Source organism: Anopheles maculipalpis, chromosome 2RL (assembly GCF_943734695.1).
Source record: "Anopheles maculipalpis chromosome 2RL, idAnoMacuDA_375_x, whole genome shotgun sequence".
Classification (NCBI taxonomy): domain Eukaryota; kingdom Metazoa; phylum Arthropoda; class Insecta; order Diptera; family Culicidae; genus Anopheles; species Anopheles maculipalpis.
The window spans coordinates 77,890,541-77,916,685 of NC_064871.1; the positions used below are offsets into that span (position 1 = coordinate 77,890,541).

Below are 26,145 nucleotides of genomic sequence, written 5' to 3' on the forward strand. Positions count from 1 at the left end.
GTAACGTGTATCATGGTTTTGTATCAAGCTTTGGAAGAAACGCTTATCAGAAATGCATTTAACTTTCACTCCCTTACAGTCGTTGAAAGCTGCTGGTCGGTGGCCATTAATGCTAATGTTGAAATAAATATGTTTACTCGAATGCTGAATGCCGGGTCCCGGTACTGATGCGCACCCGAGAGTGCAGCTGATACTACTGCGATGGCATTATGAAGAAGCTGTGACAGGTTCACACAAGGGTCAAGAGGCTAGAGAGTGGCTAAAGGAAAAGTGCTTTAGAGAACTTTAAAAATTCTGATATAAAAATTCAATGTCAGAACGAGTACTTACGAACTTAAACCAGAACATGAAGTGCTAAGTAGAGCTGAGTGTTTCAGTAAATTGACACCGGACAACCAGGGTTATAATGATTTTAGAAAACAGGGAAATAGTCTTATCTTAATCTGGTTTCTTTTTTATAGTTTGTATTAATATCAAATCGCAGGGAACAGTGTCAGTGAATGACACCGAACAACTACACTATCTTCTTCCGGATTTACATAAAAACCCCCAAGATCCCCATTCGTGAGACTAACCATTTCAAAACTAACTCCATTAAAGTCTGATAACTAAGTAACGAATAGAAAGTCCGGCCAGTATCTTAGCCTCTCCCGAGACTTATCCATCCAACCCAACGTTAACGTTTCCCCGGAGGACAAACAAAGAACCTGGAGAGCAAATCTTTTCCCCTTTGTCGTGTGTACCACTCATTTTCTGAAAAGACTGCGGATGTCCTCACCGTACCAGAAACAACAGCCTTTGCCAAACCAAGGGAACTTTGGAATAATGGTAACGTAAAGTAGCAAACTTCCAACGGGGTTTGGTGTTAGTCCACCATCTGAGCAGTGGCAAACCTGGAAAAAGCAACTTGCTAAACCGTCTACCATATTATCGTGACTACCAGAGCAGGGACTGCCACTGTTGCCATGATGATGATGCACCACTACATCCTTACCGATATGACAAAACGTTTAAAAAGGGAACCCTTCACTCGATGCACAACTACAGACGCACAAGCACTGCAAGTTCGACGTTCTTCCTTGTCGGCATCGTCGTGGGCGGCCGCTGCCGACTGCCTTTCCTTACAAGCGCAGCGCCAGGGATGAGCTATAAAATTTTATGGTTATTTGCCTCTCACATGCCCTGCCGTACAGCGGCAGAAGCTGTGCCGGAGGTTTGGCTTTGACTGCAACTAGTCACCGGGATTAGTCACCGGGAACGATCCAGTAGAATTTTCCGTTCCCGCTTGCCCCGCGCTAGCTACTGGCGCTTGCCTTTACAAATTACAAACACGTTACGTTACGCACTGGGAAGGAAAACTGCTGCCTTTTTTTTCCACCTCACAGTACACGAAAGACAATGATTGCTACATCCCGGTATGTTTGGTTTTCTTTGGCTGTAACGAATCCTGACCGGATTGAATTGAAATGCATCAGACCTGGGACCCGAGGCCAATCGCACCGGGCAGGCCGGATGGGGGCAGCGGTAGGGTATGTTTTTCCGACTTGATTACATTTTCCTTCGGTTTAGGTGTTCTGTTGAAGGGGCATTGAGTTTCGTTTTTTTTATGACCATTTTAACAAGTTCCTTCTGCCGGGAGGGAATTTTACGGGATTTTTTTCTTTATGACCAACCAAGACAGACTTCTGTTCGTTCCTCAGAGTTTCCATTTTGTTTTCTTTTTAATCATAAAAAAACAAGAATAAAAGGAATCGTTAAATGAATAACTTTTCCAGCAATCAAATACAGTGCAGTTCTGGAGAAAAAAAAAGAAAATTAAATGAACTCACTCCCATTTGGGGACAATGGAAATTGAGTGGAATAAAACGGCAATAATCAAATCGTGATACAATACACCGATATACTTTAGTTGAATCTAATCATAATCAAGACTTTTTTCGTCATAATAATCATTCATGGAACAAGACAGAAAAAGATTTTTTTTTAAATAATATTTGTATAATACAAAGTACAAATGTAAACGATGACATGATATTATTTTGATAAATTCCAAGGATATAAGTTGATTATTTAATTAATTTTAATTTTTGACAATAAGCCATTGTGCCGTCATAATTAATTAAAATTAAAATAAGTACTTTTCATTTTAATACTGTGATAAAATTGGCTGTCTCTAAGCGACGCTTCGTTAGTTATTCAAATGAGAAAAATAGAATTGAAACTATTACCTCACAATCAGTGAGGGGCGAATATAGTATTAAAAACATAGCATTATTACAAATAGTAATATAAATAAAAGTTGCCGTACAATTTGCCGTAATAAAAAATAAATAGAATTCTAAATTTACCGAGAAGGCGTAAAGGTTTTGTGAAATTTGTAAATAGCCAACACATAAGGAATAATAAGAACCATACGGCCAAGTGCCGTCATCTTGGTGTAAAAAAAATGTATTTCAAATTATAATTTTGTTTCATTTGAAGTATGTTTCAAACTGTATGAATTTGCAAACAAATTGTCGGAAAAAAATATTGAAACAAAAAAATATTGTATGATTATCCAACTGTGGTTATTTTTCTTTTGACAAACGATAGACAAAATTAGCAAAAGAAGTAAAAAACGAATGTATTTGCTTTAAATAAATATTGTGTATACGGAAATTTTGTCCCGAAATACGTACTAGCAACTACCCACTGTGCCTTGAGCGGATCGATTATTTTGATTAAGAAAAAAAAGGCACTTCACATTTTGCAAACTATTTAAAAATTAACCAGCTTGCAGCACAACTTACTCTCGCCATTGCCGACGAAAGAAAGTTTCCATTATCTCTGTTCAAAGTGTGGAACAGTGCAACATTCCATCATCCCGTGTAGCTAAAACATGGTGGATGAAAAATTAATTTCTGCTTAAACGTATTAATTATTCCTTTCCGCTGGCAAAAAAGGCACTTACGGAGGGCGAGCAACCGTTTTTCTCCTCGTCTCCTCCAAGGTGTTTAGTGGATGCTTTTAAGTGCTTTTATTCACAATCCTAACAATCCGAACGTGCGTGTCCATTCCACGCATTATTACTTAGCAGCGCAAGACACATAAAGTTGATGAAGAAATGACTTTTGCGAATGCAGAATAAATAATCGTAATGTCCTTCGGATGCTCGAGGCCACCAGCGCGAAATGTTAAGATCTGGGTCAAGAGTAGCGTCTCTTTACCAAAAAACGGAAAGCCCAAAAAGGCCAGAGCAGTATCACATTTACCCATTACGTGGGTCACAACTAACGATCCCAGGGCACGGAGCAAAAACGATCCCGTAGCTCATTACTACGCTCCAAGGCTACTTACTCCACACGCACACGCGGTGAATTAATGCAAGACCCTATACAGAATCCACTATCCAACCGGTGTTCTCATTCGAGAGCGAGAGAAAACAGCAAAACGAGCACAAAAAGACCTGTGTTCGGTCCTGGCCCCAGGGTGGGATTAATTAAATCTAATATTTTTCACCATCCCTTTGTACATGTCAGCTATCTACCCGAAGCTCTCATCCCCCCCGCTATTTCGATGGTGGAAATAGGCCAGGTCAAATTATGACCATTTTGGCGTTAAATTTTCCTCCCCAACGATTGTATCCAATTTCGATATGCCACACACCCGCGCGTCATCGTCCCCGCCTGCCGTTGGAAGTTGTCCTTTCGCCGTATGCTCCACTAATAGAGTAATAATTTTGACCAGCACGTGACCTGTCCCCATGGGGGGGTCGTATACCTTTCTCCAGTATCCGGAAGATCAGTGTGCAGATCGGTGTGGTGCTTTGTGTTTTTTCGTCTTTTAGCCCAACGTTGGAGTACGTGGAGTTTTGGCTTATAATATTTTTACATAGCTGGATTAGAGTATGCAAACTTCACACTCACCGATAACGTCCAGCGTAGCAGTGGGTGATGCGACACGGGCACCGGATGCTCGTGCCGTTGCCAAACACACGTAGTCGCCCTGGTCCAGCGTTCCATTCACTGCCCGGATATGGAGATTCGAACCGCTCTGGTAAATGCGTTGCGGTGTGCCGAAATTTAGGCGCTCGTGTACCGGAACAGGGACACCTATATCGGACCAGAGGGAAACAGAGGATGTGCAATGGGGCGCTTAATTATTTGCAACAGGGGGAACGATATTTTTCGGTGCGTTAGGGTCTGAGCTTACCGTTTCTCGTCCACGAAAAATCGATCTCATCGTCAAACAATGCCCGGCACTCGAATGTGACCGGTTCACCTTCAAACACCTGCCGGTTCTGGGGCGTTACGGTAAACTGGAACTCGCACCGAACCGTATCTGCAATGGAAAAAAAGAAGAGAGAAACGATTTGACGTGTGAATGGGTGTAGATAAGATGGCGCCGAAAAACTAATCAGAAAAATACAAGGAGTTAGTTATCAAAGGAAAAAAGAAGAACTTAAGGCTAGAATTTTTCGAATACTAGCACAGGTGCCTGCAAAGTTCAAACATAGTTGTGTCCTCGCCAAGACCATTTTCTAATCGATGCGACTTCTCGCCCTACTTCAACACTGGTAGCGAAATTTCGGCGAATGTTTAGTGCTCCCCAATTCCTTCAAGAAAACTCTGTCAACGAACTGGCAAGCACCAGCGGTGTCGATAAAAATGTTAAACGATTTTCTATCAGCACTAAGGTGAAACTACTGTCATCAAACTCGGAACTGCTCCGTCGAACGTTCCACTTTCGTGCTCCGGTGTGTGACAGCGTCAGCGTAACGTCACGCAGAGATTGCCTATCGGATGGAGCGAGGCAACACACAAAAAATGGGGTTCGCTTCTGGAGCAAAAATTTTGAAACATAGTTAGGGAACTTTTCCTTCATCCTTTCTCGCCCAAGGGGGGAAGGTGTGAACGGTTTAGAACTGATTTTTCCGAGATTCTAGATAAGCGTCGACAACGACGATGACGACGTTGCTTGACTGGTTCCACTGTGACTGGTGCGTTAGGGAATTCGATTTTCTACTTCCGATAAAAGTGGAGATGTGTTTTGATTCCCCAAACACGCCAGCAGAAGTTCCCTGCCGAAAGGGTGCGATTGTATGGAGCTCATGAGGTGGGTGGAACATGTGCACATGAATTTTGATATACTTTAAAGGTGAAAATTATGTTATTATCGTAAATGGTTGCGTGTGTCGTTAAACGGTGAATAGGAAGAGAGAGAGCTTAGGGTTCGGTCGGAAAGTATTTTACACTGTACCCAGTGTGGATAACTGTCGAAGGTAGTGTATTGTAAAATTAAAGCATAAATATATTCACATAATGCTGATACGAATTTCTAACGCGTGAAAGTAGACTATTCGTTGCTCCTTTTGGTCTATATCGCTCCTCGCTTATTTTGGGACATTTTCTTTAGATTGTTAGAAGAGAGATTTAAAATTATTTGATATGAGATATTGATAACCCCCCCTGGTACAGGCCCCGAATTCGACTACAGATTTTATAATTTGTAAAATGGCGATCTTGTTCAGGATAAGATCCTCACCATGTGTTTTTGATCCGAAGACCAATATACCTAGAGAACGATAAAGTCTTCTGACCCACTGGGGCCTCTGTTTGTGGTCCTTTTCGATGCTTCTTGCTTGTCTTTAGAAATAAGAGGCAAATCAACTTCCAGATGTTAGGCAATACATTATGATATTCAATTTATTTTATTAGACGGCTTGAAAGCTGTACAAGTTGATGTTAAGAAATCTCTTCTAAGCATAAGGATCAACTGTGGAGTTTATAGACAGTGAATATAATTATTGCTTTAACAAACACTAGGTATATTTAAGTAAAAATAAAATATTAAATACAGTCCGAGTACGGATAAAATTCAGTCCGGAAAAAAATCAAAATTTATGTCTTTATCACACCACTTTTGTGGCTGTTTTAGACGATAATGAACAATGTTGGCAATAGTAATGCTTGATCATACTGTCGTTAAACGACTACTAAAAATGGATCATTCAAAGTTGATTTGAATTGCCAAAATAAACCTTTCTTTTCCATTATATTTTGTGAGGTGAGGTGAAGGAGACTTCGGACACCATCTTCTATAAGTCAACCTGTGGCTCTACCAGGTAGCAGAGACCTACCTAAGAATCGATCAGGCGGCAGAAAATCACGGGTTGCAGATTGAAGAGACAAAGACCAAATTGATGGTGGCACCATCAGCGGCTCCGGATCCACCATCGGCTAATAAATCCGGAACTACGTGGATGTTCAGAAGGATTGTTGGCCCCTTGTGTGTGGAAGGACAATGGAGGAGCTGCTTCAACGACGAGCTGTACGAACTGTATGACGACCTCACCGTCGTGCAGTGAATTAGGCTCGCCAGGCTCCGATGGGCTGGCCATGTTATACGCATGGCACTGGAAGACCCACCTCAGAAAGTCCTTTTAGGCCGTCCACACGGACAGAGGAAGCGTGATAGGCCGAGATTGAGGTGGGAGGATAGTGTGGAATCATCCGCCATCAAGGCCAGGATAACGGATTGGCGGACGACGGCGCGGGACCGTGAGCGGTTCCGGACTCTGCTGCGGAAGGCCAAGACAGCAAAGCGGTTGTAGCGTCTGATAAGTAAGTAAGTGAGAGGTGAAGAAGATGACTGATTTGCAAACATTTCTCTATACTTCTACATCTTTTAATTTTTCATCCTGAGCTATTTAAAGAAAGATTTTGCCTTAATCTAAATCAGTACTAATTTTTGGTTTATTCAAACCGTGAAATAAAAGAAACCACGTCTGTTTTTTTTCTGTTCTGTCTGTTTTTTAATAAGATAGTTTTAAATGTGTTAAAGATCAGCATTAACCCTTTAACAGTCTAAACAGTTTTCAAAAATGGTTAGCTTATAGTCTAAACCAGAAGAAATAAGAATATTTCCCCAGAATATCAAAAATAGAGCAAAACTGACGACGACCAAACTGTCCGGAACAGTCTTGGTCAAAGCAGTACAAAAATACTCTACTTCCTCGAGACAGGCTCGGGTAAAACTGAAAAGGGGTTGATGTTGGTGTTATAATGGACAGATAGGTGTAAATTGGACGGTGAGACGACAATCGCGCCAGTCTTTACTTTTCAGGACCAGGATTCAATTCTCATCCGAACCCCTGACTATCCAGAGGGGCGAGGGACGGGTCCGACGAGCATTCTGTCGGAATCGTTTGAATCTCACCGGGGTCTGAGGCAAGGAGACGGGCTCTCGTGTTTGTGGTTCAACGTCGCTCTAGAGGGTGTCATGCGAAGTGCGGGCTTCGACATCCGGGGCACGATTTTCACACGATCTCTCCAATTCCTTGGCTTCGCGGATGACATCGACATCATCAGACGGACAACTACGCCGGTGTGCGAGGCGTAGACCCCAATTGAAACGCGAGGCCAATAGAATTGGATTTAGCATCAATGCGACGAAGACAAAATACCTGCTTGCCGGAGGCTCTGGCCGTGATAGAGCCCGACTCGGTGGTAGAGGAGTTCTGCAACCAATGGTACGATCGTAACTTCGTACAACAACGTAAGCAGCGAAATCTAAAGGCGCATTGTTCAGGGGAATCGTACCTACTACGGAATCCACAAATTCCTGCGACCCAGAAGGCTCTAACAACACACGAAATGCACGATTTACCGCACCTTGATACGTCCGGTAATCCTCTACGGGTACGAGTCTTGGACTGTGCTGACGGAGGACACCAATGCACTCGCCATTTTGAATGAGAATGAACCTTAAGCTAGCTGAATTGTGTGGAGATACTGATATCCTGACGGTAGTCTAAGCCGGAAGGATACGTTGACTCGGGCATGTGATGAGGATGTCGAACTCATGCTTCACCAAGAAAAGGAAGGCAGAAAAGGATCAAATGGAGTCTAACCTGTCGGAGATCGGATGCAGCCGTGGATGTAGGACTGCAGCCCTAGACCGAGTTTCCTGGAAACTAATTGGAGACCTGGCAATGTCGATACGACGTGCTCAATCCTGAGCAGGCCAAGAAGAAGACAAAGAAGACTAGGCATAAATATGCGAGCATTTGGTAGAAGCATCATCATTTAATGCATCACGATTTAATGAAGGATCAAATGATAGGAAAATTTTCCCAACTAATGGTCAACCAGGTTTTACATGTTTAGGTTATGGCAAGAATGTAAATATCACTTACTTTTACATAAACTTCTCATTACGTGGAGTCATTTTGTGATAGTTTATTGTGAGCCACATCATTAAGCTAAAAATACATTTGTTTTCAATATAAACACAGCCATGCACTGCTGTATCGTATTACAGAATGATGCAACAAAGCGCAAATAAAATGGCAAACAGACCCACAAATACAAAAAAAAAGCACACAAGCTCGTACAAAATAATGCTAATGCATCAATTCTGATTTTAAAAAATGTAAAATCCTAATCCTCCCTTGCCCGCGTTCCAGTTCAACGCCTCCGCCACGGCAACGGTTCCGCCTAATCGCGCAAACATGATTTGTGCCGGGCGGGAAGCTTTCTGTGTTGCATTAATCCCCCCGGTGCTGCTCATTAGCGCCCGACAAATCCATCATCATCGGACTAAAAATAATAATAATGGCAGCTTTTCAGCACCATTTGAGCCCGAACGGGAGACCGCTTATCGGGAGGCCTACCCAAGGGCTCGCGGCAGTTCGGCAGGAAAAAGCAAATTACAATTTATAGCACACGAATAGTAAACTTTTTAATTAGACCAACCTCCGCACCCGGATCGGCGTGCGGGAAAAAAACGGGATGCTGCAACACCCTTTATTCCTCCCCCCACAAATGGAGGGACTATCATCCCCTACCCGAAACGATGAATGAAATCCATTCAGATGATTCAGAGTGTCTGGACGGATTAAAAGAGCCGACGAAGACCCCCGTTTTCCACCCGGCAATCCCTGATAAACGCACGTTGCATTTTCCCGTTGCCGGTTCCCGGACGCGAACCGTTTTTCAAATCGGATGCAGAGAGCGAGTTTGTGCTCTTGCGCACTGGCAACACTGGCATAAAAATTAATGAACCATTTCCCCGTTTGCTTGCAGCATTGGAACAACCGGAACCGGAATTTGGACTGCAAGCGAGAGAGAGAGAAGGTTGGGCAAAAGGACCTCCGGGTGGGAAAGGGTGGAACGAAAAGGCGACGCCATACTATTTATTTGCTGCTGCAAACAACTAAACAACAACGGAGGGTGGAAAATAGCGACAAAATGGGACGACACAAACAAGTGGCTTACGACGTTACGGTGCGTCCGGGTGCAGTGTTTAGAGTTTCCCGCGTCTAAAAAGGGAACCGCGCACAAAGGTGCTGAGGACACACGATTTGCGATGACAAAACACGCCAAAAAAGCGACCGAAACGAGTGTTTTGTTGGCATCCTTGGGTTGGGGTTTTGGTGGACATATAAAAGGTCGCGTTTCGCACCGATGGAGCAAACTGTCTTCAACCTGTGTCTCATTGTTTATTCCACCAAACCTCGCCGGAAAATGGTGGTGGCCCTAAAGTCAAAATTTCACGACAAAACGGCTTCGTTTGCCGTGTGTGTTTGTGTTTTAGTTTTGGCTTTCCCTGTTCCGGGTTCGGGGGGTTTTGGGAGCGGTCTTTAATTTAACCTTTTTTATTTCATTCTACCATTTCCGATCGCGTGTCGATGAAAGCTTAATCCTACCATTTATTGGGACCGCTTTCCGGGCGTATTTTCGTTTCCTTTCTTTAACGATTTTTTTTTTTTGGTTTTGTTTCACTGTAAACTCCCTCTTAACCAAGCAAATAAACAGCAAAATTCTTACAGGACTAGGTGAAAGCAACCTGTGGTGAATCCCGGGGCCATTTCGTGTGCGTGCAGGTGTGCGATTTGTCACACGTGCCACCATGATTTTCGGGATTTTCCACCAATGCTTTCACCACCAGTATAGAGCTTTTCGTTTTTTTGGTTGTTTGCTTGAAGTGAAATCCAAAGCACAAAAATCAAACCTAAAGAACCTGGAACTCTGGGCAACAAAAAAAAAAACCATCATGTCACCGGAGGTGGCAAATATTGTTACCATCTTCACGGTGCACTCGTAAAAAGTAAAGATCGACAATCATCTGCTGCACAACAGCAGGTGAAACCCTCTGTACAATAACAACGCCATGATGATGTCTCGAAACGAAGGCAAGCGACCGTTGGTGGTGCGAAAAGTCTTTATTAACGAGCGTCAATCCTCGGCGAAAAGCACCATTTTTCTTTAAAGCTGCGGTAGATTTCACTGATACGTTGAACTATTTAAAAGAATTGTTATGAGTTGCATTTTTATGTTTTGCACGAGGAAGAAAAGATGCATCGTGAATGAAGTACTTTAACTTTTATTCTAGAACTTTTGTAAAAATAAAATGTCGTCTTAACGTGCTTTTACAGGACGGGGTTTTTCTCTCTAATTAAGTCTAATCTAATAAGGTTTGATAAGATTTTTACTGTCGATCATAAAAATTCACTCACTGTTTGGGATTATAAGCGATTATCTCGACCCTTGTGCCGGAAGTAATCACATTTCAGGCGTTCAAAACCATGGTTAGAACGGAACTTGCGAGCGAGCGAAGAAGGGATCATGGGTCTCATGTCCATTAGATTGTAGTAAAACTATAACATATTTCAACGTATTCATAGCACTGTTTTTTGTCACAAATGAATTGATTAAGCGCTTATCAAGTAATGGTTTTACGTTGATCATTAGCGTAAGAAAAAGAGCCTAACAAAAGATGATGCTCCTAATTTAATCACTATCAATGGTTGTCGCTAATGACGTCCACGTGATGGAAGATAGCACACATGCACATAGACCAGGGGATTGTGTTATTAACAGTTTACAATTATCACACAACTAACTTTCACTGTTAGTCGAACTTAGCATTTAGACCACCTTTAGAGAGGGGCGACCCAATGATGAGGCAACAACGGCGCCGATCTTCACGCGACAGGGACCGGGATTTTAATTCAATCCGGACCGTTCCCCCGTAATGAGGACTGACTATCCAATTTTGTGGTTTTCTGCAATTATAGTAAGGCCTTTCGATGGCCGGCGTGACCTTACCAGGTCGTTAAGCCAAGAAGAAACTCTTCAAATCATCTTGGAGATCCAAGAATCATCAGGACCCTAGGACCGTTCCCCCGTAGTGAGGACTGACTATCCAACTTTGTAGTCATCGGCAATTCTAGTAAGCCATTTCGATGGCCGACGTAACTTTAGTAGGTCGTTAAGCCAAGAAGAAACTCTTCAAATAATCTTGGAGATCCTAGGACCATCAGAATACCGAGGTTCAAATCCCATCCAGACCTATCCACCGTAGTGAGGACTGACTATCCAATTTTGTGGTTTTCGGCAATTCTAGTAAGGCCTTTCGATGGCCGGCGTGACCTTAGCAGGTCGTTAAGCCAAGAAGAAACTCTTCAAATCATCTTAGAGATCCTAGAATCATCAGGACCCTAGGACCGTTCCCCCGTAGTGAGGACTGACTATCCTACTTTGTGGTCATCGGCAAGACTAGTAAGCTATTTCGATGGCCGGCGTGACCTTAGCAGGACGTTAAGACAAGAAAAAACTTTTCAAATCATCTTGGAGATCCTAGGACCATCAGAATAACAGTAGTAGTAGTAGGTTTATTTTGGACTTAGAATATTAATAGTGCTGTTTAACAATTTTTTGTTCATTAACAATGGGTTCGCACCGTTTGCTTTCCTCACTGACTCTTTCTGGTTAGCGATTGATGTTTTTTTTTGTTGCTTTTGCTTATGATTTAATATTAAATCTAAGCAATTATCTTTAAATCTAACCTAACCCTAAGACTATGATACATAAAAACGAAAATTAAGAATAAATAATAAAATAAATTAACCTAAGATCAAGCCAGCATGGCTTCAATTGCTAAATGGTTCAAATTACTTGCTTGGCAGCCGTTGTGATAGTTATGGTAAACTTTCTGATTAATTTCTTCATTTTTAGCTATGTTTGTAATTCTGTGAAGCTCTCTAGTATTGAACCAAGGAGGAACATTCATGATCATTTTTAATATCCTGTTCTGCAATACTTTTAATTTGATGTGAAAATGCTATGCTCTTCCAAGCAGGGACTGCATACGTCAGTACTGGTCGAAAAAATGCTTTGTATACAAATAATTTATTTTTTAAATTCAATTTTGATCTGCGATTAAGAAAAGGGTACATTCTTTTGTTCATTTCATTCGTTCTGACTAGAATCTTTTATAAACGTGTTTAAAAGTAACCCGTTTGTTAAAGTAGACTCCTAAGTATTTTACGTTTGTTTTTCAAGGAATATTCCCATGACTCATCATGGGTTTCCTCGTAAATATTTTCCTTATGAAAAAGATTGCTTCAGATTTTGAGCTATTTGTTTTCAGTTTCCCTTTGATACAGTATTGGACATATGTTTCTAGAGCTTTGTTTAAATGTTGAATAATTACTTAAGGATTTTTTTTTTTGCAGAAGATGAGATTGCAAAATCGTTAGCATGGAGGAAATTGTTGCAGTTTTGTGTTTTAGGTATATCAGCTATATAAATATTGAATAATACAGACGACAATACGCTACCTTCTGGTACACCGGCCACGGGCACTTAGGCAATGATTCAGATTTTCCGATATGTACAATGTTTTCTCGATTGTGTAGAAATGATTTTACTAGATTTATCAGGTAAGCAGGAAATTTAAGTTTGATTAATTTGTGGAGAAGACCCTGGTGCCATGGGCGGTCCGGTGGTGTAGGCGACAACGGCGCCGGTCCTCAAACGGCAGGACCGGGGTTCAAAACCCATCCGGACCGTCCCCCCGTAGTGAGGACTGACTAACCAAACTACGTGGTATCGGCAGTCTAGAAAGCCATTTCGATGGCCGGCGTGACCTTAGAGATCGTTAAGCCAAGACGAAGACCCTGGTGCCATAGAGAGTCAAAAGTTTTTTCATTATCTAATAGCACTAATCCTGCAGATTTGTTAAACAACCTATTATCGATAATGGTGTTTTTCAATCTGTGAATATGATGAGTGGTACTGAAAGAAGGTTGAAACCCATACTGGAAATCAGGAAAGATATTGTTGTTGTCAACATGCAATCGAATTCTGGAGGCAATAAGCTTTTCCAGCAGTTTACCTAGACAACCCAGAAGACCAATGCATCAGTAGCTTTCCGGTTGAGTGCGGTCCTTGCCAGCCTTGGCGATGGCTACTATTTTAGCAATTTTCCATTGAATAGGGAAATAGCCAAGTTTTAGACATGCGTTAAATATAAGGTCTAGATAGGTTATGGCCTACCTCGGGAGTCTTTTGATGCATTCGTTAGTAACTTTATCGCAACCAGGTTTGATGAACTCAGATGCGTGTAACTGATTTTCTTGGCTAAGTGCAAAATATTGTGTGTTATTCCAGGTAATTTTCTGTTCTACGATACTGAATCTGCTGTGGGTTAAATTGTGAACATTTACGAAGTGATCTTTAAGAGCGTTGCATTTTACGAAAGTTGTGAGTAGAATGTAATTTTGTTTTTACAAACTAGGAATGTTTGCTTGTTGATTTCTTATTGTTCTTAGAAGTTTCCAGAGTCGATTATTGTTATTTTATTGTGGTTTAATCCTTTCAAGTGTAATACCCTATGCTTTATACCGTTCTTCGGATATTCAATGTTCTACTTTTCTTTTCAAGAGATAGTATGCGTGCCGGTATGCGGAATCAAATCTGTGTCTCTGCCATTTTTTTTAATAAAGCACTTTTTTGTACTACAAATACGCCAGAATTTCAGGAAAGGTTAAATGTACCTACAGTGTCGGACAATAGAGCAAGACGACCTGCTATTGTACTGAGTGTTGTACGTACTGAGTTGGAGTGAATGATTTAAATCTTTCTAAGGAATGAATTGAATAAACTCTTCGCAAGAGTTTTTACTACAGCTCTTTCAACTCCTTTAGCAATCAACTCCTCCCTAGTGAGTTTGATTCTAACGACTTCTAAAAATTTCTTTAGCAATACGCCGACTTAAACATAAAAAAAGGAGTTATTACGGATCTTAAGAATGAATTAATTCACCTCTATATTGTACAAAACGCAAAAAATAAATTGTGAAGCAGATTTTCAACACATAGGTGAACATTTTGAAAACACGTTCCCAACATTAGATAAATCATATAATTAATTTTTCGTCTCTTTTTCCTAGTCTAATAAATTCTGATATAGCTAAAGGACACAAAGGGCCTGCTCTTAACTTTTCTAAACTCTAGGATTGGTTTAGAGCTCTGACAAGCTCTGATAATAATAAATCTTTTATTGTGTCGCATAATTTCTATCCTTCTAGGGTGGACTAGATTGGAGGTTATTGGACATTCTAACAAATCTTTGGTAAAGTTATATCTGGACTATCTAGCGACAGGAAAAGTATGGTCAAGGAAGGTCAGAAGTGACATCTCTCGCTATCGCAGAGGATAAGCTAGTGTTCATCGTAAATGATTTTTTGATCAAATGATGTTTAATAACTAATAGTTATTTTAATAATTATTTTTTTAAAATGTAATGAATGTATTGGCAGGTAATAGAAGATTAAAATTCAAGGAAAGGTTCGTCCTTAATGTAACATTGCCAGTCTTGAATATTGACAGCGCCGCTGTCATCTATACCAACGACCATGTATCATGTAAACAGAGACGATCAACGAATTAGTACTAGTCGCTTCGTTCCACGCCCTTGTATTGGAGATTGATATTTTCTTACACTTTTATTCTTTACAGGACCGTTCCTCCGTAGTATGGACTAACTATCCTTCAAACATGTCTTGAATTGTAAGTCAATTTCCCAAAAATCAAAAAAGGAAAAGAAAAATCAATCAATCAAAGTAGTGTGGAAATATTAAGCTAGACAAAGCCTACTACAATTGAAAGTGCACATTGTAGATGTACAAGTTGCAATCTCTATTTCGGCCAATAGCAGAACAAAAACAAACTCATAGTCTTCTGCCATTAAACAAGAAAAATCTGACACAAAATGTCTTGATTAAAGTTTGAAAAACTAGGCTAGGGCTGCCCAGCCCTAGCCACTTAAGTGCCAATTAAATCAAACTTAAATGTTTATCTTTGCTGCCGGGTCGAATGCGGAGCAGTAGCAGAGAAATGGTTGCTGAAATGTGGGGCGGGCCCCATCGAACTTGACTTGAAGCAATTGTGCAATGTGAAATAGCTTCCGATTCCAATCAAAAACGGCAAGAACAAAGCAAAAACCACCTACTTCTTCTAGACAGTATGTCCTGTGCCCTTAGTTTGTGTTGTGATAAGAAATCCGCCACCCTCACCATCACTCTTCGCCAGCGTTTCCAGTGCTCCAAAAATGGGAGGACGCAACCGTATACGGGGCGCGGGGAAACATAAAACCGCGGAATCGAGATCACTCGTGGGCGATAAGGGAAAAGGTCCATTTTGGCAAACAGCACAACGGGAACCGATTGGCGTCGTCAGGGCAATTGGTTTTCCTTATCGCACCACACATTTCGGGGAGGTTTGATGTGCCGGCAGACGCCAAAACGATGGGGTTTTATTTTTTTGAGAAAAGTATTTTAACTTATTTTATATAAAAATGGTTAAAAGGAAATCTTCCCGCTTGATTCTTGAATTCGGGGGTTTTTAATCAACTTAATGTTAAGACATCGTTGCGCACCTGGCGCTATCCCACACCCCAAAAACGAACCAATCAATTTGGAAAGAATACGGAAGAAAATTTCCCTCCCTCTACTCCAGCTTCCCCAGAGCTACTTACCAACGCTGAACTGCACCAGCAACACCACCAACAGCATCCAATTCAATCTCGCCATTCTACGAATCACTGTTCCTGCTTTTGATTGCACTTCTGTACACCGGCGTTCCATCTTAGCCCGTGCAACGGCACGACACGACAAGCAGCACAATGCACCCTGCACTTGGCTTTTCTTTCCAAGAAGGGAATAATCAACAAACACAAAAAAATTGGAGAAAACCCTCTTTTCTTCTTTTCCAACAAAATTCAGAACACCGCACACACGGACGAAACAATTCCTTTTGCCCCCCGCTTATCTGCCGGTAACACGATAATGCCACTTTCGCAGACACAACACTACACAACAGCCACCACGCGACCTAGCCCACAGGGACAATCAAACTGCATCGGATGCTGCTGCTCTCGTGCACCCTCGGCTGCCGAATTAATGCATTCACTGGCTCGTCTTATCAAACGCCGAACAATGAGCTGCTGCTGCACTGGCACGACACCGACGACGACGATGCACAACGATGGTGCTGCATTTTGATGCACTTTTTTTTTGGCAAACTGAAACGACCGAACTTTACGTACACATACGTAACGCTCACTCACACTCGCTATATCCAGATACACACGCACACACTACTGCGACCAAGCACAGAAAGATGATGCTGTCTGCTGACTGCCTGCTGTTGCTATCTCGCTTTCGCACACTTCCCAAACAATTATGCCTGCTTTGGTTGCACTGAGATGGAGATGATTTGATTTTTCTTTTGGGGGCAAATCGCTTTTCTTTCTTCTATCACTGTGTTTTTCTTCCGTATTGTGCGGGGTTGGCAAATACTTTTCCCAACTGCCCCGGAAGGAGTATCCGTGGCGTTTTCTCGTGTGTCTTTTTTGAGGGTGCTTTATACAGTTACACACACTTGCTTGTTACGAGGATATGTATCTTTCGGTTTGTTTTGTTTTGTAACATTAATTGTTCACCATTTCATCGGTAGTTATTTCTTATCGTATTCTTGCATAACGCCATACAAATAGTTTGAAGAAAGTTTCACCACGGCCGGGACTAATTTTGCCGGCTGTAATCGCACAAACCGACGCTTTTGTCTTCACGCACACGCAACGTTTTGTCGTCCGGCTCGTACGCCATACGCAACGCAACTCTTTCAACGCAATGGGACGCAACTCAAACATAGTGCATTTTTTGGAATTGAGATGAGATTAGAGAGCGAGAGAATGACGTTTTGCTCCTCTCTGTTTCATCTGCCGTTGTTTTGCTCTATTTTACACTGTCTCTCACAAAGCGCTATGTATTTGAGGATTTTTTTTGTGTGCGTAAAGATGCAGGGTTGGCAAAACGAAATTTAAAAAATTTGATAAATTTTGCATATTTTTCGTATACTGCATTAGATGCAGCACATATTTTTTCCATCAAAAATCCAAATTTCAGGTTCTTGTGAGCGTTTTTGACATTTTTTCGCATTGATATTGTTTTTTGGAACACCTGGTGCATAGCACAAGCTTAGGTTGCACGGGGTAACGGGGAGAAAAAGCTCCAGAAGCCAGTTTAAATAAGAGATCTACAATATCGTTGGCGCTTTGAAAGGGACGATCCTAGGACATCGAACTTGGTTAATTATCTGCACGGAAAGCCTTTGCACTCAAAGGTAATGTTTCGTCTCGTTAGTATTCCTATTGGCCCTGAAACACGTGTTACATTTTTGAGTCAAATTTCTCAACATTTTCTACGAGCCCTGTAAAAGGGATGTGCTGAGAGAAAAAACTAGACGTGCGAAGAGTTGCTGGAAACACACGCACACGATTAAATGGAACCAATGCTCTCTCGCGTATATATGCTCCACGTTTCTCTCTCACTCTCTCCTTTTCTTTTATTCTTTGTGTCCCAAGGAAAAGTTATGCTTTATGCTCTTCAGTTTAGCATCCCACTACATTGTTTACATATTTCTACGCCGGTGACGCGCTAGAATCTGTTGGACGCTACTCCGTCCCGGTGGTGTTAGTATTAGTAGCGTTCAGCGTCGGATAAGTTAGTTTGAAATACAGTGGTTAGCATAATAATGCAGCGCCATAATTACTCCGTGGTTTTTAAGTTTAAAAATTTAAACAACAAACAATTTAGCAAATGGTTTAAGTTAACATTGGCGAATAGGGTTTCTACATGTCTTTTCTTTCTTATCCAAGCAATCATCAATACATACAAATCAGTTTCGGTTCATGCTTCCTACCTGTAGGACGTTCTTTCGTTAACGTTTGAAATCCTCGGATAGTAACGGTTCGGACAAAATTCGCACAGAAAATTCCAAATTATGGCAGTCAAACCGTCCCGCAAATTCGCCGTCCGTAACGATCAGCTAGATAGCAGGAAGCGAAAGCGAAAAGTTTCTTCAAAAAAACCTATTGCATCTCGCCTAAAAGCCAGCAAAAAACAAACATTGTCCCGCCAAAGTGTGCCAGCCAGCGACCCCAACGGCAGTACGCGTTTGGCCGTAACCGATCTGAACATTCCAGTAGAAGATCGGCGACCGGTGCTGTGTGATGGCGAAAATCTCGCCTACAATGAGATCGCGGGAACGTACGATGCGAACCGCATCAGTGAAGCTGTGCAATGGTTCAGGCAGAATGGACACCGTACGCTAGTGCTCGTTCCTGACTATCTACCAAGAAAACTGATCGGATCGCTGCCCGATACAGATGTCGAAATCGTAACCGGGGGCTATGATGAGGTTAAAAATCCTGAGGAAAACAGGCATTTTGAAGAAGCGCTCCTCCAAAAAGCGAATGACACAGAAGCGGCAATTGTGTCGGAACGTAGGTTCGCCTCGACGTATTTCATTTACCCGGAAGTAGTGCTCAGCCGAGTGATTGGATATACATTTTTTAGAGATTCTATCTTTATCCCGGTGGATCCGTACGGCCGGGCAGGACCATGGTTGAACATTATTCTTCGGAAATAAAGTTGGGAAATTAAAAAAAAAAAGCGGGGGTTTCTTTTTTATTCCTGTATTTATCATGCAGCGTATCCATTATTACCCTATCCACGTGTTGGGATTTATTTCGTACTTTCACTTTGTTAACCTTTTCTTCTCGACTTGTGGATCGATTGTATGCACTAATCAGATGGTTTAATGGCTACACTGATAGAAAATACGAATCCGGTTGGACATCTTATTTACCGTGCACTCATGTCGATACCGCACACGGTCGTCGCATGCACACACGATCCTAAAGTTTAAAGATATAGAATCAGTTGATTGAGGAGAGAAATTCGTAGCCAGAGTCCTCGCACGTTCTGTCCTTAATGCTTGCAAAAAAACTTCCCTTTTCCACAAGTTTGTAGAAACAGATCATCCACAGATTTTTAACCGGTATGTGTTTTTAGTGGCTACCGGTGTTGCCGCATATAACAACAACAAAAAAGAAAAGCATGAACCAAAAATTACATAGGAAATATGGATAGAAAACCTGATTACAAATTCTAACCATAATACACCGTTAAACAGCACGAGTAACAAAACGAAATGGGATACGCTTTAAATCAAACTGTATGCAACAAACCTTAAAAAAAACAGCCTCACGGATGATTCGTTGCCCAGTATAAATTCGTTATCATTTGCAAATGTAACACAAGTTCTTGTAATGTTACGCGCTTCTAAAGATCATCGTCACCGATCCATTCGAATGCTTCGTTCTGTACGGAATCTTTGCCATTTTTGAACCGTACCGTCGTGTTGAACTCCTTCAGCTTGCGCCGGATAAAGGAAGACCCGTTGTTGGTGGTGGAGAGTTGCGTCACTTGGTTCGATGTTCCGTTGTTGCTACTACTATCGTTCTGTTAATGAGATGAACCAGAAAAAAACACGTTGGAATGGTTACATTGATTGTCACAATGGCAGCAAGGTAAGGCAAATTAAAGCACGCTTTACATTTACTAGGTTGCAGAGAGTATCGGTTGAACTAGAATCGGTAATGCAATGGTTCGATCCATCCCGTCGAATGTAGGAGAGTGGCGCATATTCCACATGCTGCGGGTTCTGGTGTGGGATGAAAAAAAAAAAGATGGAAGAGCATGTCAGCAAGGCTAGAGATAGAGGAGACTTCCACAACATCAAGCAGACCTGCAAGTGTGCGGGATCGGAACCATTCTTCTGATTGAGCAGCTCGTCGACGATCGACTGAAGGCACACGGACATAAGCATCGACTGTTCGCTGTAGATTGTGATCCACTTGAGCTGGTTCTTCGCCATCAAATACTCGAACGAAAGCTCCAAGCTGATTGTGGACGACTGGGACGGTGCCGGTTGGGATGATTGTTGCTGATCTTCATTCTTTGCAAAAATGAAACGCAAAAACATGTTTAATTCAAAACCTCATGCCAAGATTTTGCACCTTTGCGAACCACTACTTACAATATGAATTGGTGTGACACGCCAGCACCGAATGCGCGTAACTTTAAACTTGCTTTCCTGTGTCTCCTTCCCGACGAACGTCAGCAGGTTAAGCTCCTTGTTACCGAGCACAACTGTCGCCACCGTGTTCGGCTCCGGGAAGTCGACAGTGGCGCGAGGAAACTGAAGACATCCGTACAGTGGCAGCTTCCGGACGACGTCCAAATATTCGCTCTTGCTGCCCCGTGCTTGCATATTGGTCAGCTGCTCGCTCAGATCACGTGTAGTTAGTATCCAACCCCGTTCGACATCGCTGAGCGTCTGGATGTACAGTAGATTGAGTGCGATTCGATCACGCATCAGTTCGAGATCGTAGCACGAATCCCAGTATCCGGTGCGCAGCACCAGCTTACACTCGTCCCAACGCTTCGCCGAGATGTACGGTGCTTCAAAGTCCATCAAACGCTTCACGATCGTCAGCTCACCGCTAGCCTCCTTGCGCATTAGGTAGAGCGCAAAGTAGCAGGCACGATCCTTCGGCAGATCGATCAATGCGCAAGCCTTCTCCAGCACCTTGCTGGTGCAGTCGGTTGTGTAGACGTTGGCCGATATTCGGTACCCATTCATAAGGTAAACGTCCAGCGTTACCTCGCTACATTCCGTGAACGAAGACTCTTGCTGGGCGTTCAGCAGAAATGCACGCAGCAGCTCCGATCGACACAGTACCGGATCCTGCCCCACTGGAAGAATAAGGATAGGTGTTAACTGGTTCTTTTTCTTAGGCGGAAACAACAAGTTGTCGCCCGTCTTACCTAGCTGAATGTAACGCTCTAGGCTGAGACGCCTCTGCTCGATTTGGTTCGGTGTGAGTGAGAGCAGTTTCTTTGGAGGAAAGCTGGGCAGTGCGATCGATGGTAGGGATCGCTTGAGCTGTTCGTGCAAGCTGTGCAGCTGCTTGTATCGAAGGCAACAGTGAAAACTGCCATTGATGTGTATGTTGAAGCCCTGCAAAGTACAGCAACAGAACAATGATTAGTGAATTACCATCCTTTAGCCCCATAGGAAACGCTTTCATCCATTCACGATTACGCTATCGTCATGCAGCGTAACGATGGCACGTTTCTAAGCGCAACAATGTTTCCCGATGCAATTGCTAAACCGTACCGAAGCTCCCAGAAAGGAAGGTAATTATTACAGGGTTTTCGAGATTGGAATTTGTATGAAAATTAGCACCAATTTTCGCACCAATCACAGGATAAAGCATTTGAGATGCTTTCAAGACAGAGTAAACTTTTGAGTATATTTCTTGAATGTTATTAATGCGTTCGAATATTCGAATGTGCTACCCATATAATAATTTCTGGTCTAAGTAATGGGCCGTAGTAAAAATATTACAGTCTTGAATATCGTTCTATTTAGATTGCCTGCCTGGGGATCCGATCCGGTAGCGTGAAACTGTACTAGAAATCAATATCTTTCGAGTTTTGTACAACTTGCGAGATACAAAACCGTTACAGCCGTTGCTCCAGAAATTTATTATAACTTAAATTATGACGCATTAATTTATGGCATAATTTAATCAAAAAATTGATCCATTTTATATTCAATAAATAACCTTAAACTAATTAACATTACGGTAACTAAATTTAAACTATTTTTTTATTTATTTATTATTAAATATGAATGCATTGTTAACACCATGTGTGATGACTGAAACAATGAACATCATTAATAAGGCATTTCCTTCTTAGTCTTTACCTTATCCCGGGAATGATCGGTTAAATTTAAGCAGTTATTTGTGTTTGGCATCTCCTACCGATGTTATGTACTACACAAAAAATTAACAACTAGAATACTGATCATTGGATTGAAGTTAAGCAGTATACTAAGGCCAGTAACTCCGTTTGGCTGCTGGCTAGGATAAAGAGCTAGGAACACACAAAGTATATTGATAACTTCCACTCAGACGACAATAAGAATAAACGTTAATAACCCACATTACGATGCAAACAGAATGCGCCGTGTGGACACAAAAGGAGTTCCCCTTCCACTCAGAACATAATCCGCAAATGGTGCTGATTTTGCATCACCAAAACCCCTGCATGAAACAGTTTATATTTTAATTCTTTGCTTTCATACACGATTACTCATCATTTTTGCAGTTCAGGTTTCGGTTAGACCCCGTAACGAGCACGAAAAAAATAAAATAAACTACCGCACGTCTTCACTCGCCGCTGAATGATGTGGTGGTGCTAGTTGTGATACTTACACCACAGCTCCATTAGAGTGGTCACGAAGGACAAGTGGATTTTGCCTCATTTGTGTGCCGCTGGGAGGCATACTTCCTCCCGTGCACGTCTTCTACACTCAGCAGCGCTCTTATCACGAGTGGTTTGACCGACGGTTCAAATGCTTCTTTCATGCGTTGTATGTTTGTTCCCCAGGAGTGATCAAGAAAATGAGAAACCGGTAACTAATCCACACATTGTGCACATCCCGCCGCTGATATTATTTCGATTTTCTATCGGCTTCGGAGCCAATAATCAATCCCGCGGTGAGCATAGCATTTCCCAACAATGTTTTTCTTTTTTTTTCTCCCGCTTGTAAGTTTATCTTATGCACCACACAGCGCACCACATTTTTACGCCCCAAAGACAGATCGATTGACGACGGCTTATTTCACATTCCATTCGGCTGTTGCGTGCGTACGGACAGTAAAAGGTCTACCCGGTCGAGGGGCTTAGTTTGTTTATACAGGTTGTTTAGTGCGTTAACTAAAATGTGCGGTCGAAAATAGATTCGATTCCAAAAAATATGAACCAGGACAGCATAAAGAGCTGACCTCTGGCACGCGTATCGAACAAACATTCACAATGGGTGGCGAGAATTTCGAAAGAGTCTTTTGAAGAATACTACGGAAAGGTTTTTATTTTTGTAGGGTTTTGCAGATGAAAATTTGGCGTAATTTTTCATATGTTTCTTGAACATATGGAAAAGGTCTTCAATCGAACAAAATATTATCTTAATTCACTGTATGTACTAAGTTTATCTGCTTCTGAATGCCATGACTATACCTTACAAAGTGATTCTGATTAAGCTGTTTGAAAAAAATTACAAGTAATTTCAAAAAGTACTTAGTTAGCTTGGAAAGTATGGGTTATAAGTCCAAGCCATTGTATATCTTAATCATATTTGCTCATGCAATTACAAATATAGACCTTTTCTCTAATTTTTTATACTTCAATAAAAAGAACTCTATAGAGACTTCAAATAGAAACTCTATTTGAAGGGCTTAGGGCTTGACCAAGCCCTGAACCATTCGCTGGCCGATTAGTTGGTCTTTAAGCCAAGAAGAAGACGAATAGCCAGTTTGACGAACGGTACAATTAGAACTTAAAATAGGTCTCGTAGTGCGTCTAGCAATCAGAACAACTCAAACCAAATTTCAACAACTAAAAAAGTGGTGTCTTGTCCTGTTCAAGCTTACGAAGATTGTGTGGAGAAACTTTGGAGAAAGTGGTGAAAAATTGGATGCATCTTTCATTTAACGAGAACGCATTCTTTGAATTCAAAAGCATGTAAAAGGAAGTATAGGTGAACTTCATACACCATTCAGCGTATAAAGTTGTGCAATTAGATGAAAATATTTTTTGGTTTATAAAAAGACCTTTATTATTACAATTTTAAATCATTCCCTTTAAATGTGATGCTTGACTTCCACGCCCAGTTCTTCCAACGTATTGCTCATTGAAGATCTGTTTCAACTGGTAACACCGCAGATCATTAAATAGCAATACTCCAGTTTTGCTCCATTTCATAACCAGGCAAACAGTTCTGCGGATGCGCTTCACAGTAAAGTGCAAATCATTCTGAAGATCTTCAGCCTCGCTCTTTATCACCAACCCGTCCAAGAATGGGCCGATGAGAAGATCACGTCCAAGCAGAATAGCAGAAGGGCAACGAGTGCATTAGGCGCAAACGCGCAAAGAACGATACGAGCTGGGTGTTGATGACCGATACGACTGGCAAAACTCGGGGAGCTGAGAAGCATAGAAATCCCCTCATGATCAACGCTGCTGCTCGTTTGCGTGAACCCGGCCCCGCGGCTAGCAGGAATGATGCGAGTGCACGAAAACACTCGCCTCTCTATTAGTCGCCTGTTGCTTGGCTGGCCATCATCACGCCTCATCGGGTCGATTTCTCAAGTGCAACAAAACGCAAATCCAGCCCGTTGGGAAGCGGATGTGGAAAAAGTGAAAAACTTCCATCCACAAAAAAAGCTAACGCGTGATCATCTTCACCAAGAAGCGGTGATGGTTTTGGTTGGCGCGCACAAGAAAGCAATCAGAGCAGAGCAAGCGTTGAGATGCTCCACCGAGTGCTACTACGATGACCGCTCCGTGCCGCGAATAAATCCAATCAATTGTCGGACAGAAGGGAAATTTAATTGGATGAACCTAGATATGTGGAAACGGTTGATTCGTATCGTGGTGCGCCTAATATACAGAAGAAGGAACCTTACCGTGTACGATGATCCGCTACCATCGGATCCAAACTCTTGCGTGCTCGGTATCGAAAAGTGCATCCTTGGTCTGCTATCGGCTACTAGATGTTTGCAGGCGAAACTGTTCTATGACGATTGATGATGGACTTGCCTTCGGCGCGGTTCCGACGATGAGTTTTCTGGCCTTTCGTCCGGCAGACGGGCATAGGTCAACATTCGCTTCTAGCACCAAAACTTAAACCCTATTAGCGTAGGCCGTTGGTGCAGAGTATCGTCCACAAGGTTAATGCGACGGTGTTCATTACAAGTCCTGGGTGCTGATGTGAGGTTTTCGTACTTTTTTTCTCGCTCTCTCTCTCTCTCTCTCTCTCTCTCTCTCTCTCTCTCTATATATATATATATATATATATATTTCGCTCCTTCCCAAACTTGGCCCGGCCCGTTGGTACTCGTTGCGTTTTGGTATCGGATTCCCGTAGGGGTGCCGTCGTAGCTGGAGTACCGGTTTTAATTTTTTCCCCCTTTTTTTTACTATCGCACGAAACGAAATACTGTTGTCGAGCACAACTTTTCACATCTTTTACACCCAACTGGGAATGGTTACAACTTAGTGGGTTGCGGCAAGGTTTCCACCCAAACCATCATCCTTCCTACGCACAAGTCTCGTCGACTCGGTTTCGTTGCGGAAATGATACCGCACACATAGACAAGCACGCACACGCACACCCCGTCTGTGCATACGAAACGAGCTGCACTTGCAGGGGCCGATTGACTTTAATTGGAAAAATATCCGCACAGATTAATCTATTCAGCAGTACTTTCGTCGCCGCCAGCAGCGGGTTTACACGGACAGGCCACAGGTTTGCTCGTACGGGCTACTCGCACCAGTCTGGTACACTGGCACACTGTCGAGCAATTTCACCAGTTTTGATGAAAACCTTCCTCTGCTCGACTAGTTCCGTGTGGCTATTTGACAAAACTACACACAATGCTTCTATTGCTCTACGCACAGCAACAGTGGAAACCGACGCAACGAACGGACGAATGAAAGTGTTCAGAATTATCAACACAACCCCGACAGTGAGTTAAAAAAATGAATGATCACAAAAAAAACAATGCCAGTGTTGCCAGGCACATGCACAAATGTTGACGTCCGGTTGACGTTTCTCTCTCTCTCGGATAGTGGGTAGTTTTACACGCTGGTCAAAATATACCTCAAATTTTGAAATTATTGTTTGAAATCAGAATTTTCGCGGGAAAAAAGTATTTTAGGTTTTTTTTAAATATTTTTTTTCAAACGAAATTTGAAAACAAAGCGTGTGGAGGATGCAAGCGCTCTTGGTGTGTTCGAGCGGCGTGATCCCAGTTCCCAGTTCGGTACGTAGCGTCCGGGAGCACATCGAGTTAGTTGGCTGGATCAGGTGAAGCAGGACCTGTCGGAGATTGGGCA

At 42.2% G+C, this 26,145-nt stretch overlaps 3 protein-coding genes across 6 annotated transcripts in view; all 3 read right to left on the reverse strand.

The window, feature by feature from the left end:
• Positions 1-6,215, reverse strand: part of LOC126567518 (tyrosine-protein kinase-like otk) — a 61,166-nt gene extending 54,951 nt beyond the window's left edge. Inside the window, exons 1-4 of the mRNA XM_050223737.1 lie at positions 6,119-6,215; positions 4,192-4,320; positions 3,906-4,091; positions 3,760-3,819 (exon numbers count right to left, since the gene is read on the reverse strand). Coding sequence (XP_050079694.1) covers positions 3,760-3,819; positions 3,906-4,091; positions 4,192-4,320; positions 6,119-6,215 — 472 coding nt within the window. The remainder of the gene's footprint in view (positions 1-3,759; positions 3,820-3,905; positions 4,092-4,191; positions 4,321-6,118) is intronic.
• The window catches only part of LOC126567823 (solute carrier family 12 member 4), a 486,521-nt gene that overhangs the window by 282,419 nt on the left and 177,957 nt on the right, over positions 1-26,145 (reverse strand). The gene's annotated exons all lie outside the window — the stretch shown is intronic.
• LOC126568132 (sorting nexin-17) lies at positions 1,333-24,788 on the reverse strand. Its single transcript, XM_050224556.1, is given in 6 exon segments — positions 1,333-1,345; positions 19,450-19,635; positions 19,730-19,837; positions 19,922-20,931; positions 21,004-21,196; positions 24,714-24,788. Coding segments are annotated over 5 exon segments (1,554 nt in total). The 5' UTR covers positions 24,777-24,788; the 3' UTR covers positions 1,333-1,345; positions 19,450-19,455.